This window comes from Sarcophilus harrisii, chromosome 1 (assembly GCF_902635505.1).
Source record: "Sarcophilus harrisii chromosome 1, mSarHar1.11, whole genome shotgun sequence".
NCBI classification, from domain to species: Eukaryota; Metazoa; Chordata; class Mammalia; order Dasyuromorphia; family Dasyuridae; genus Sarcophilus; species Sarcophilus harrisii.
Genome location: NC_045426.1, coordinates 336,271,096 through 336,285,850, shown reverse-complemented (window position 1 = coordinate 336,285,850; position 14,755 = coordinate 336,271,096). Strand labels below are relative to the sequence as shown.

At 39.8% G+C, this 14,755-nt stretch overlaps 1 protein-coding gene across 1 annotated transcript; it reads left to right on the top strand.

Moving 5' to 3' along the window:
- The first annotated feature begins 619 nt into the window (after nt 1-619).
- On the top strand, nt 620-12,199 carry DNASE1 (deoxyribonuclease 1). Its single transcript, XM_003761889.3, has 9 exons — nt 620-721; nt 3,549-3,693; nt 5,038-5,126; nt 5,480-5,563; nt 6,387-6,502; nt 6,775-6,887; nt 7,914-8,068; nt 10,497-10,593; nt 11,907-12,199. Exons 2-9 carry the CDS (start codon nt 3,556-3,558, stop codon nt 11,958-11,960), a joined length of 846 nt encoding a protein of 281 aa, XP_003761937.1. The 5' UTR covers nt 620-721; nt 3,549-3,555; the 3' UTR covers nt 11,961-12,199.
- The last annotated feature ends 2,556 nt before the right edge of the window (nt 12,200-14,755 follow it).

Genomic DNA, 14,755 nt, shown 5'->3' with positions numbered 1-14,755 from the left:
TTTTTATAAAACCTGGTATCTTAGAACCTGTTGTGGGAATGAGCCATTCTGCAGGAGCAAATTCATAAACCTTAACCTAACACAATATTAGATTCTTAACAGCCTAAAGTCTATTTGGGACTGTCAGGCACAAGACTATGGATTCTCCTCCTAGAAAAGAGGTCCAGGAAACTAGAGAGACTAAATTAAAAGGGGAAAATCTGATTCGGTTTTGACTTTTTCTGGATGAATACCTTATTTGAATCCCTTGACCTAGATTCAAATACTGGCGGTTTGGAGCTAATCTCAGAAATAAAAACAAATGTAAATACCATTATCTAATATCATATGAAGTCCAATTTTTATGGTAGTTAAAGAAACCATCTAGGCTGAGAATAAATATACGATGGCGGCAACGAGCTACCCTACTTGAAAACCAACACAGTGTCATTGTTCTTCATTCTCAGAGATGATGTAATGGACAAACACACCTTAAGAAAGGTCATGGCTGCTTAAACATTTAAAACCCCTGAGCAGGAGGAGAATTCTCACAACTACAAATGAGGAGCCAGCCTAAGGTAGCTTGAAATTACCTCTTCCTCTCGAGACTTATTTTTTTTGCAAAAGATTATTCCAGGTACATTTTCTAGGACAATTGAGACTAAAGGGAAAAACATCACTGCCACCAATTCTTGAGATTACTCTTGTGCCAGAGATTACTCTTGTGGAAGCTCTATCTCAGGTGAGACCTTATTTCTTTCAAGTTCTGGTCTATAGTCCATGCAACTAACTCAGTCAGTTGGAATGCTCAGGAGAAATGTTAGAATCCAGAAGGGATCTTAAATTATCTTCTAGACCAATCTCTTTGTTTTATAGAGGAGTAATCTTGTAGTTCTTTTCAGAGACAATAATATTGATTTGGGAAACTATTTCCAATATTTCTATTCAGGACTATACTGCTAAAGAAATCAAATTCAATTTTTATGAAAGCCGTGTCCATTTTAGAAATTGCTGGCTTATAGATAGATGGGGCTGTCTTTTCAGCAACTCACAATGTCTTAAAAAAAAAAAAAAACCTGTAAAGAAACGGTAAATATTCTTGCAGAGAATAATTAACAGAGTTTTAAAATTCATTTTGTGTTAAGTCCAATGTTTGCCAATGTGTTGTTAATGTTTAGAGGTCTGTAATACCAATGTTATTTATTAATTATTTTCCATTCCCATACATAGTCAATTAAGAGCTTTTCCATGCACCAATGTCTGTCAAAAACTTATTTTAAAATGATGTTCCTTTTGTTATAGCAAAAAAAAAAAAAACAATAATAACTGTTTTCTGAAGATTGATTTGATGGGCATATCTTGCTTTAATAGTAATAGTTGGCATTTTATGTAGGGCTTTAGGATTTATAAAGTACTTTATAGGGTATCTCATTTGATCTTTATGTAAAAGTGATGTATGTTTTATAAAGGGAGTGCTCTGTAAAATTCTTTTCAAGTAAAGTGAAAATTACCCTCTTTATCTGTTTAGGAAAGCTAAAGTTTCTCATATTTGTGTTGAAGGCTAATAAACTGCCTCTCAGAGACTTGCTCTTCCAAACTCATCCCCCACCTTCTTCATGTAGAAGTAGTCTGCAGAAAGTGCCTCTCTCTAGAGTGCCTTACTGGGTGAAAAGCTTAAGGTCTATTCACATAAGCTTCTTGGGACTCATTTACCTAAATATGATTTTAAATTGTAATTTTCTGCTTTGTATTAAAGCATAAAGACTATCACTTTAGATAGGTTGCAAGCACCTTAGGACAAAGTGGATTTAGTTCTTTGATGTGTATCTTAAGCAGGAAAAAGTCCCTGCTTGGATGGTACTTCACTGTGTCCCACTGTTCAAGATGCTTTTTTTTCTTTTTTTAAATCAAACCATCACAAATAGGGATCTCACTGAGGTAAAGGAGAAATTAAAAAGAAAAGTAATCCTAGATGTCCAAGTGAGGGTCCAGAGACTGGAGGCTGATGCTGAAAATGAGGTTTGGAAGGGAATGAAAAAGGGTATATGTAGGAATCACTGCCCTTTGTGGACAGAGCCAGAAGCAATGGTGTCCTTCTTTCCCAAAGCCCACTTCTATTAAAGAACAAGGGCATATCCTTCCCTTCCTCTCCCTCACTTAACTGAAAAATTATGGGTAAACCCAGAGGATCGGATGGTAAGTGGTCTTCCCAAGGTCAGTTAACCTAGTTTCAGAAATAAGGGTTCTACTAACTCCATGTCCAACAGTGTTTTGATTAAGTCATGTGGCTCTTATAGTGGAGGCAGAGTCTTTCAGCTGATATAGTATCATAGATTAAGATAAAAAAGATCTTAAATATCTAACCCAATCTCCCCATGTTACATTTTACAAATAAGGAAACTGAGGCCCAAGAAGTTAAAAGGATTTGTCCAAAAGGACACAGGTAGTAAGTAACAGAGCTGGGATCCAAACCCAGGTATTCTCATTCCAAATCTAACATCCTTCCTACTACATTCCATTCCACTAAAAATATTTTGCCTATTTTTAAGTTTTCTTTTTCAATCTGTGAATAAAATACACTTTTATAGTTATTGATTATCTTCACAACCAGTTCCTATGAATATTGGTAGACAATTCACAATATGTGAGTAGATAATATATAATAGAAGGATCAGGAACCTTAGTTCTTTCCTTTGTATTCAGGAAAGACATTAAAAATCAGAGGAGGAGAGAGCCTTCCCTTGCCACTTAATGGCTGATTTCTAGATTAAATCACCTAAGCTGGAGTCCCATGTGATGAAAAGGTTTTAAAGATCTATTAAATTCAAAGGGCACAAATTTAAAAATTTTAAGAACTCTGATCAATATAATAGCCATCCATAATTCCATAGGACTAATCTACCCCCTACAGAGAAGGGATGGATTCAAGGTATTTTTTTTTTTTTTTTGCTTTATACTAAAGCATAAGCAGAGGTTTTTTTGGGACATAGCCACGAAGAGAATTTGTTTAGCTTGACTAAGTATGTGTTACAAATATTTCTTTTTCTCAGTGCAGTGGGGAGCGAGGGACAGTGGGAGATAGAAAAAAAAATCAATTTTGCTAATTAAAAAATTAATTTAAAAAGGTCAAGGCCTATTTTTGAGTCTGATAACTAAGAATGACAGCATTTTTCTTTATAGAATTAGCTCAAGATCTAAAAATCCATTGAGCAGTTCTCTACAGATTAGACACTTAGTATTTGTTGCATGGGTAACATATTTAATCCTCACAACAGCCCTGAGGTTGGTACTGTTATTATATAGATGAGGAAACTGAGGCACAGAAAGGTGACTTGCCTGGGCTCACACACCTAGTGTTTAAGCCAACATTCAGATCTTCAGAATACTCTTAGTGGCTACTCTAGTACTGGTGAGTCCAGACTGCGTGGGACTGTCTCTGTGTGGGGGATCCACTAATAGAATAAAGTATCATATTTTTTTTTCTCTTCTTCCATATCTCATCAGTTTGTATTTTGAGCCCAAAGTTAGTATCAGGGTGCCAATATCACTAATTATTGACTCCTGCCTAGATGTACTATGAAGCTAATAGCATCACTCCTCTCCCTGGCTTCTCTGCTGCAAGTTGTTCTGTGCTTGAGAATTGCCTCTTTCAACATCAGGAGCTTTGGTGAGACCAAGATGACCAATAACACCATCTCTCACTATATTGTGATGGTAAGTCCTGGGTGCCCTGGTGAACTAGTCATCATAACCGATCTTGACTGGCAAATAGTCAGGAGTATAAAGCCAGCTCTGAGTTGATTGCTAAGTTTTCATTGTGAACATTTACATCTTAGAAATGGGCAAATTCTTCACGTCAGGACTTAATTAATTAACTTATTGTTTTGTTCTTTGTCTAGACTTAAGAAAAGTGATGGAGATTGTCAAAAATATATGTTAAACTTGAAAGTGTGTCATGATGTATACATTTCTCCTGAGAACAAGTTGTTAAACATTTACCAGCATATCTTTTTAGTGTATTTTGAAAGTAATCATGAGACTTCCAACTAAGATGTTTGCCTGAAGGAGGGGAGGAAGAAATGGAGATTGATGAGCAGATCACCCAGCTCTCCTATACCTACTCCAACAAAATCCTGAAATTTGCATCAGACCAAACAATTATAAAGAAATCTAAAGAGAAACTTCGGCAATTTATTCTGTCCCAAAACTGCACAACTCAGAAGCCTAAGGGAGATACTATCAATGTATGGTAGGGTTATTCAGTGTTAACTAGAAAAGCCAGGGCCTATGGAGCCTAAGGCCCCTGCATCCCAAGGTAGCAAAGTTGGGGGGTCACTTGTCTCCAAAGGAAGACAACAGCTGAGGAAGGATGTCACCCACCTCTTGACAGGAGCCATTTTTAGAGATGACTCCAGAGTTTGTTTTGTTTTACTACATTTATCTGTTACAAAGATTCTCTCCACTCTCTTCTTTCTCCATTAATCTGAGGGGAGAGTTTTATTTTTTTTAGAAAGGAGGATTAATAAGAGTAATGGCAAAAAAAAAAAAATGGTCATAGACACATTTTAAAAAGTGTATCCAAGAAAACAAGGAATTTCAAGAGGGAGCATAAACAACAGGACAGTTTTGAAAGTAATATACTTAAAAAAAAGGCAAGTGATATGAAATACTTACTGTTTAACATAGAATTCATTCTGGCAGATGGAAGTGTAAAGATTGAAATTCAAATCAAGAAGGAGGCCTGCCTATTGGATGAATTGAATGATGGTTTTGTACTGGCTTTTACTAACACTCTGAAATTGAGAGCAGCTTAAGAGACAGAATTCTGCTTGCTGCAGTTACAAAGTAAAAATCTGACTCCAGGAAAACCCTCAGACTTTGTCATTGTAGGGAATCTGGGGAGCAGGAGAAGGGCTGGGGAATAATTCTAGGAATGGAGGAAAAATGGTTGGGATGATGAGATTTGGGGAGGCCACCTGCAGCACAGGGAAAAGTGTACCAGCTTCTCCTTTTTCAGATATTCTCTCTTCAGTGCAATGAGTCTTTCTCCACTTGCAGATCCTGAATCGGTATGATATTGCGCTCATCCAGGAGGTGAGAGACAAATATCTGACAGCTGTGGGGAAACTGATGGATGAACTCAATAAGTAAGTAGCTGAGGATTGCACATCCCAGGATGTGAAAGAGAGCTGCCAAGAGAGACCCTAGGTTTGAACCTCAGCCCATGATGAGATCCAGAAGAGCTATGACATGGCAGGTTGAGACAGGCCCACAATGAACACATAAACCTTCATGATTAGCCCAAAGATATTTAGGATTAGAACAAGCTCTTTCCCTCTTAATTCCAGCCATGGTGATCACCTCACCCATCCATCAGATAGACATCTATAGCAAGAAAATTACGTGTAGAGTTGAATGAGATGGGACATAATTGATCCCCTCTTCTTTTAGATCCCTCCAATTACAGGAATAAAATGTTTAATTTTTCATTTCTTTTCAGAGATTCACCAAATGCCTATCATTTTGTGGCCAGTGAGCCTCTAGGGCGGAATTCTTATAAAGAACGCTATCTCTTTGTATTCAGGTAATAATACCCCCAAATTGGGAGAGGAAGCAAAGATGGCTTCTTTTGGAAAGAAAAATAAAGAACTTTGAAATCTTTAACTACAAGCCTTTACCATCACTTCCCTTATTTCCCCAAGCACAGGAGGGTAACAGATAGCAGTCGTATCAGGTGAGATTCTACCTGTAAGGAGAGAAATGGGATGAAAGGGACCCTGCTACCCTCTCCCCACCCCCACTCAGAATTCCAGTGTTCTGCCAAGATTTAATTGGGGTTTCAGTGTTACTATCAGCAGAAACTAGAAAAAACTGGTGGTCCAGTTTCACATGAAGACAGTTATCAGAACTTAGAACAATCAAGAATCAGAGTCAGAAACAGATGATACAGAGCTAACTATCTTATATCATCAGCAGTACCAGACTCAGAATCTAGAGATCAGGAGAAGCAAGGTTACTGAGATCTGAACCTAAAATCCAAATTTAGGATGAGACAGGGAGGCAGGGAAAGCTGCAGACATCTTTAGTGGCCCAACCCTCCAAGGCCAGGATTAAATCAATAAAAGTTTGAAGATTTCCAAATCCTTATAACGAGCATCCTTGATTCCCCATAGTCTTATTTTTATAGGAGGACCACTTAAGACAACAGGAAGAGCTGAAGGCTCATATCTGATTTTGGAAGTCAGAAGCAAGAAACAAGGCAAAAACTGCAGAATATTTATCCATTTTTCCTTCCTTCATCCTTCCCCCAACATCCTCCACTCCCAGGGGACTATATACCACCAGCTAGGGAACAGAATATACACCATTCCCTAAACTCATTTTCTGCCTAAATTCTCTCTCTGCAGACCTGACAAAGTGTCTGTCCTGGATAGTTACCAATATGATGATGGCTGTGAACCCTGTGGAAATGACACCTTCAGCCGGGAGCCTGCCATTGTCAAATTCTCCTCCCCAACTACAGGCAAGAAGTATTCCAAGGAGAAAGACTTACCCAGCATCTCGGAAGCCGCCCTTCTCTAGGCTTTTTCTGTATCCTCCCACAACCTGATAAGAGCATTTTGTTTTCCCCCTTACTTTTTCCCTTTACCTCTTCCCTATCCTTCTACCTCTCAGCAAGCACAGGACACAGCCTGATGTTCCCTAGGTGGGAGTGAGGAGGGGTGATAGAGAGAGGGCCGGGACATAAGAGCTTGAGACAAGTACTAACCGTACACCTTGTTGCTGCTTCCTCAGAGGTGAAAGAGTTTGTCATCGTTCCTCTGCACGCAGCCCCGAATGATGCTGTTGTTGAGATCGATGCTCTCTATGATGTCTACTTAGATATCCGCCAAAAGTGGAACACAGAGGTATGAGCCAGGGACTGAACACAGGTTACCCACCTCTCACTCCTCCTCAGCCAGGCAGGAGATTTGGGAGGTGAGCTAGGGATGGTATTTCCCCCAATTTTTTTAATTGCACTTGAAGGATTTGAACCCAGATTTCCCTTGCTTGGAGGCCAGTTCTCTATCCACTATTTCCCCCTAGTCAAGCCCCTGAAGTTCTTGGTCCACTAGGCAACTCTGTAAGATTATAAATTGTAGAGAAGGTACTACTTTGCACTGGTGGAAGGAGTTTCCTATACCAGTGATTACAGATCCAGTGTAAATTGGTGGTCTATCCCACTCAGCCCCCCGTTTTTGATTCTTCTTCCTCCTGAGCCCTGCCTCTACTCACATAGGCATATCAATAGCTATAAATAAATGAGTTTACAACTGTTCACAGCAGAGCAAAAAGAGTCCTGTGTTTGTGGCTAATGGTAGACAGGCCCCTTAGCTTCAGAGCCTAACCTAGGGAAAGAAGAGATTAAAATCATTGCTATTCAACTCCCTCACCTCATTCTTGGGGAGGAGGGAGAGAGGAAGGTCAGGGAAGTCTGGAGGGGTCTAATTGACATCACTTACAGACTGGAGCACAGCTGCCTTTGTCCAACCTCAACTGTTTTTTTTTTTTTTTGTAAACTTAAAAAAATAAAAGCCAAATACCTAAAAACATCAAAATTAGGTTCCATCGTTGACCTTGTGCCAAAGAAAGTATTAAATTATTAAATTCCCTTCCATCCTCAAGCTTTGCTTGAACCAACCAAGGGAAGATGCTACAAGGCAACCCCAGTTGTGCCCTAGCTGAAAGCTCTACAAGCAAAGCAGATTGGCCAAGAGGCTGTGATATCACTGCCCAGATGCCGCAGCTGGGTGCCAGGAAGGGGGACCCCTTATCCCTGGTGGCCAAAGGTGTTCTAGATGTTCAGTGTGCACTGACAGAGGGCTCAGACTGAAACCCTTGGGCTTACCACGGACAAACAGCCCTCCTGGCTAACAACGGGCTGTGCTTGACAGAACATAATGTTCATGGGAGACTTCAACGCGGGGTGCACCTACGTCACCCCTTCGCATTGGCCGTCCATCCGCCTGTGCACCAGCCCCGCGTTCCAGTGGCTGATTTCTGACACTACAGACACCACTGTGACCTCTACGGACTGTGCTTATGACAGGTAAGGTCCCAAGCCCTGGCTCAGAGGGCTGGCTGGGGCCGTTAGGCCTTCTGTGCCTCTGGTTGCTTCACGCTGGTACAGAAAGATCGGTCCAGGTGACAGATCCTGTGCCCTGGTAGCTCCCCTACATTCCAGCTCTGACAGCCATGAAGTACTGGGCAATGTTCAGCAATCCAACTTTCCTCTCTCACGGCCCACTTACCTCACCCGTCAAAGTGGTCAGATTATATGATCTCCTGCAACAAAGGCAGGCTGCATTCTCTAGGAGAGTTCCAATTTGACACAATAGACAGTCTTAACCAAATGAGACTGAGAAAGCAACTTTCAGGATCCCAGAACCCCGGACACGGTGAAAGCAGGGGACAAAGTTTAGCATTGGAGAATCAACGTTACCCTGGCCAGACAGGTCAGAGTCTTCAGATCAGAATCCCTGAATTGCTGCTAGTCCAGAGAGGGTATCTAGGAGCTTGGTGGCTGTGCTCATTCCTGCTTCTCCTTCACCTGTCCAGCTAGGATTGGTTTGGATTGTGGTCCTTCATTCTCAAAGGGGACCATGACATCTGGACGGGGGTGCCATAACTTACTAATGAATCGGACTTAAGTGAGGAAGTGCCTGCAAAGTCAGCAGTCTCACTTTCTTACCCAGTCATCTGGATCCAGTGGCAACATCAGGCTGTCAGGACAGGGAGAAGCCATTACTTTTGTACCTTAATTTCCCACCTCTCAAGTCCCATACTCTTGGAACATGTATAATAAAGCATGTAAAGAGCATGAAGCACAGAACAAAAAAGTGTATTGGGGAATAAAAGCCATGCAAGCATTTTTTAGATGAAGCTAAATTATGAATTTGAGTGAATAGCACCTAGTCTTTATAAAATGAATATGTTGAACAATCCCTGTTGTCTCTTCCACTTCTAACATTCTTAACTAAGATCTAAAAAAACAACCTGATTATTGATCAGAATGAATGCTAGTATTTTGATTTTTCAGACTTTGTTAAGTCATTCCATTTCACAATGCCCTCTGAGGCAGTAAGACCGCTTCCTTTCCTACCTGAGATCCAGCATTACAATGTATGGAAAGCTGGAGAGCTTATCTAACATTATACCAAGTGTCAGGAGGTAGGGATGTGACAAGCTCATAATTCCCTTAAAAGCTCCTTTACAAGTTTTCAGGGTTGCAAAGTCTTCTGCTTCTTCTCTCTTATCTTCCTGTAATCCACAGAATTCAACCTCAAAGTAGTCATTGCATAGTGTACTGGAAAGCAGTACCCCATCTATAGCTGGGATCCAGTGACTGGGGGAGAAAGTGAGGCTAGTGACTTTATACCGTTTCACTTAAATCCAATTCACTTGTGTCATAGCTTCACCTTCCTGATTGTCATGGTCCTATTTTATTTCCCATATTTTAAAAACACTTTATTTTAAAGTATATTTCCATAACATTTCTCACAGTTTTTAAGCATTTAATAATTTTCAGGGTGGTTTATTTTATTTTTTTAATAGTAATAGCTTTTTAATCTTTCAAAATATATGCAAAGATAGTTTTTAACATTCACCCTTGCAAAACTTTGTGTTCCAAATTTTTCTCGCTTCTTTCCTGCCATTCCCCTCCCTTGAATAGTAAGTAATCCAATATAGGTTAAACTTGTACAATTCTTCTAAATATATTTTCACATTTATCATGCTGCACAAGAAAAATCAGATGAAAAAGTGAAAGGAAAAGAGAAACGTAGCAAACAAAAAAGCAATAAAAAGAGAAAATACTGTACTTTTATCCACATTCAGTCTCCATAGTTCTCTTTCTGGATGCAGATGGCTCTCTCAATCACAAGTCTATTGAAATTGCCTTGAATCACTTCATTGTTGAAAAGAGTCAAGTCATGGTCCTCTTTGACAAGGAAGGACAGACAACAATCCAAACCAATCCTAGCTGGACAGGTGAAGGAAAAGCAGGAATGAGCACAGCAGCCAAGTTCCTAAATACCTTCTCTGGACTAGCAGCAATTCAGGGATTCTGATCTGAAGACAGGGAAACGCTTTGCCTCTGGTTGACTCTCTCTGGTGCTAACTTTGTCCCTTGTTTTCAATGCATTTGGGGTTCCAGGATCCTGAAAGTTGCTTTTTCAGTCTCATCTTCAATTGAGACTCTCATACACTGTTTTCTGACTTTGTGGCTGCCATTTTATTCCTGTCCAACTTCTATACATTCCCCTGAAGTTATGGAAACCAGCCTTGATCCAAGGAATACACTGGGTATAATAAGAAGCTGGGTTTTATAGGCTGTGTGTCTCTCATACCATTATATTGGCTCTTCACCTTACAAGCTCATTTCTTCTCTGAGGCATAGGTAGCAATGGTGATTCCAAGTATGATAATCCTGAAATTCAAGGGGAAGTTTGATCTTTGTACCTTGGTATCTGTTACAGGATTGTAGTCTCTGGAACTGAGCTACAAAGTGCTATTGTGCCAGGATCAGCCACCACATTTGATTTCCAGACAGCATATGAATTGAGTTATGAAACTGTAAGTTTTTCTCATTCATTTTTTATTGTTTTGAAGATTAATTAAATAGGAGCCTATAATGTTACAGTTACTCCTTTTCTTAGCAGATTGTTGTTTCAGGTGAGACTTGTACTATCTGGCCCAAGATAGACTATTTTCCTATCTTTGGGTATACTATAAAGGCCCTTCCTCAAAAACTGGTATTGAGTAAAAATGAAACAAATCTCTCAACCGCTGATCAGCTAAAGCTAAGACCAGATACAACTACTGCTTCTGCCGCTTCTCACTTCCACTTGGGAACTGGAGACATACAATGCTTGTGCTCATACATCCCTGCATCTCCCACTGAAATGGAAGCCTCCTTTAGGAACATCTAGCATGGTACCAAATGAGTCAGGAATATTGGGCTTTAGTGGCTCAGTGGAGCAGGTGGGGCTTTCCTTTCTCTGTTTACTGTACCTTCATCTCCAGCTCCTCAACCCCTGCAAATATAAAGTTCCCAAGCATCAGGCTCTTTTTTCTACAATCTTGTCTAAAGAAATCTAATCTAGTCTTCTCTCTCAGTCACCCAGGCTTGAAATAAGCACCGTGAAATAAGCACTGGATGTGGAATCTTTAGTCTGAGCTCAAGTGGCAGCCATTACCCATATAACTTTGGACAAATCAGTTGCCAAATGAGGTTGGACCAGGCAATCTTAAGGCTCCTTCTAGAACTAGAATCCAGATTTCTAGTGTTACCTTTGTGGATTGTCATTCATCCAATCAATTCCTATCAATATTTCCAATGTTTTCCATATGTTATGTCTGTCACCACCCTACCTTCTCATACATAAATTACAATACCCATCTCCTCCCTCTAAATGAATTCGTTCACATGTTGCCATAATTTCCCCCAGATATTTGGCTTGCATTCCACCTCAGAAAACCTTGATAGCAACTTCCCACAACAGGATCAAGTGCACTCTTCTTGTCCTGACATTTCATGATCTACCACATCCTATCTCCTCTTGCCCCCATGCATACCTTCTTCCTTTGCTAACACCCCACGTGGCTGGAATTCATTTCTCTCTGTACTGACAAGTGTTCCAGCTCACTTGGCCCTTATGTTCATGCTATTGTGGGTATTTTGTGTCAGTTATCTTCCTCAGGTTTTGGCTTCATTCCCCTAACTAGATTATGTTTCTTGAGGACAAGACTCACATCTGTAACATCTTCCTACCCCTAGAGACTAAGCCCACTGCCTTGAAAAGTAGGGCTCCATGTTTGTTAATGATGTTCCTACCAGGGATGCAATGGCCCTAATCAGATGGGTTTTTTTGTTTTGTTTTGTTTAGGCTCTAGCCATCAGTGATCATTATCCTGTGGAGGTAACATTGAAGAAAGCCTGAATCTCCATTTTTATCAAACTTCCTTATTTCATCTACTTCTGCAACGTCCTCTCTATTTCTGACCATCTATGGCCAAAACCACGGCCAAAGTCACCAAAAGAGCTGATGCTTTTATTTGCCTTCATCCCCCTAATGTGGGCTCCTAAATGTCAATGTGTAAAGCAATATATCATAAAATTTGGATAAACTAAGGTTATAGGATCTGTTGAAGACATAAGATATTTATGTGTGCTCTTTGATTTTAGTTAAAAAAAACAATAGCTACTACCTTCAAAGTCCTGAAAGAGAAAAATAAGTTGATTAAAACTGATACTTTATCCTAGAATCAGAATCCCAAAAATACCCATTTCCAAGTTGCTGCAGAATTAAAACACAGGTTATTTTAAAAGACCTTAAATGGAATCTAGGAAAGTCTTTGACCCAAGTAAAGTCATTATTCCTAGAAGGAAGGATATATCCTACACCTGTACACACTCATCAACATTAAAGCCTGATCCTGGTCACCACTCCTTTATATGTGTGATGTCTCTCCCTATTAGAATATAAGCTCTGTAAGGGCAAGGACTGTCTTTGCTTATTAATACTTAGCATAGTGTTTGAAATATAATTAATTGCTTAATAAATGCTTTTTCATTCATTCATTCATTCCTATTCTTCAGTACATATTAAAGTGGTTTAGACTGTAGGCAATTTGTCAATGTTCCAAGTATTAACCATGTTGTGTCTGCTCTTGTGTATATCTCAATACGACATAATTATAAGTGATTATAGAATTATGTTATAGAACTTTTAGATTAGGATAGTCCTTTAATCTCTGACTTTTTACAGCTTTTAACAACGGAGTTTTCTAGTCTCTTTCTCTTTACCTTATTTGGATGAAGCTCATTTTAGATTAGAGCTTTAACCATCACAGATCACTAATTTTACCCTAAAGGATTAGCAGGATGGGATGGGAATGAGAGAGGAGAATGTCCAGGGAAACCACAAATTTTTTTCCCCCCAAACCACCCTCAGTGCTTTACCTTAGTGTCTTTATGTGTTAGAACAGCTCTACTGAGACATAACTGCCCACAGGTCAACCCCGCAGCACCCCAATTTTGTCTCTCCCAACTGCCTCCCAATCCAAACCGTTGCCCTGATCAAAGGACTCCTCGTTATAGTTCTGCCTGTGAGCGGGACAGAGCCTGGACGAAACCTTTTCGTGCCTTTAAACCTTCCTGAGAAAACTAGTTCCTCTCTGTGGCAAACTCATACAGGCTCTAGGGATGTTCATGCTGTAACCTGTAACCCTTTGGCCTTTTGTGTCCCAGAGGTGGAGAACAGAGGGGCTCTCACAAACTCAGAGAAACATAACAGACTGGAAGTTTTTAAAAAGGCAGACATTCACATTAGCAAAAATATATAATCATATTATACTTGTGCTTCTATTTATGTACATGCACACACAAATATGTACAAACACAACAAACCTATGTATGTATATATGCACATGTTACAAACTTGTTAATATACACACAATTGGCTTTACTGTCTCCATAACTATAAACTGAACATACTGGATCCTTGAAAGACACCTGGAAAATGTGCTACAAGTCAGAAGGGGGACTGGGTGGGAAAGCAGGGATGCCCCAATGTAAATTCCACTCCCACTTGCAGGAAACCACAAACCAGTTTTTTTGGATGGGAGAGGAGATAAGGAGAAACACTGGGTGGACTGGAAGTACAATGGCCACTCTTGGGACTGATGCTATTACTGACTGGCATGGGAGCTCTGACCTACTCAGTTTTTGACATGGATTGGTTTGTCCCTCCTTTAGCAGCCTGGTGCCTCCCCAACTGGCTTGAGCCTGCTATAGCTATCTGATACAGATAGCTCAATCGGCCTCAACCGGCTATAATAAGAACTCCAGAGCTCAAGCCATCCATTAGTCTCAGCCTCCCCAGGAAGAGGGACTACAGACGTGTGTCACCTCTTCCTGCATAAAGTTTTTCTACTGCTGACAAATCACAAATATCACTTTACCTATTGTTATAATGTCTTTGTATATCTACATTTTGTTGTTCAGCCATTTTGGTTGTGGCCTATTCTTTGTGATCCTGTTGGGGTTTTCTTGGCAGAGATAGTCGAGTAGTTTGCCATTTCGGTTTTAAGCTTGTTTTACAGATGAAGTGACTAAAGGCAAACAGGGTTAACTGACATGCCCAAGGTCACACAGTGTGTGAGGCCAGATTGCAACTCAGGAAGATGAGTCTTCTTGACTCCAGGCCACACTATGTATTGTACCCCCTACTTGTCAGTATCTGTATCTACTTATCTTTAAAGATAAGTACCAAATGAATATTAGCACATACATATAACAAAATTAATTATGGACAGAGCAATAGACTATTATTTCATGTTGAACAGGAGGATTTCCAGAGAGATCTGGAAAAACTTACATGAACTGATGATGCTTAGTGAAATGAACAGTTAAGAGAACTTTGTACATAGAAACAGCAAGATTATGTATGATCATCTGTGACTTAGCTCTTCTTGGTAATCTAGTGATCCAAGATAATTCCAATATACTTGGGATGGAAAATGTCATCCACATTCAGAGAAAAAATTATGGAGACTGAAAGCAGATCAAAGCATACTATTTCCATTTTAAAATTTTTTCTTTCTTGTGGTTTTTCTTTCTCAACATACTATATGGAAATGTGTTTTTTGATAGTATTTCCCTGCCCCCCCAAGTACATACATAACATATAGTTTTCAACATTCACTTTTGCAAAACCTCGTTTTACAAATTTTT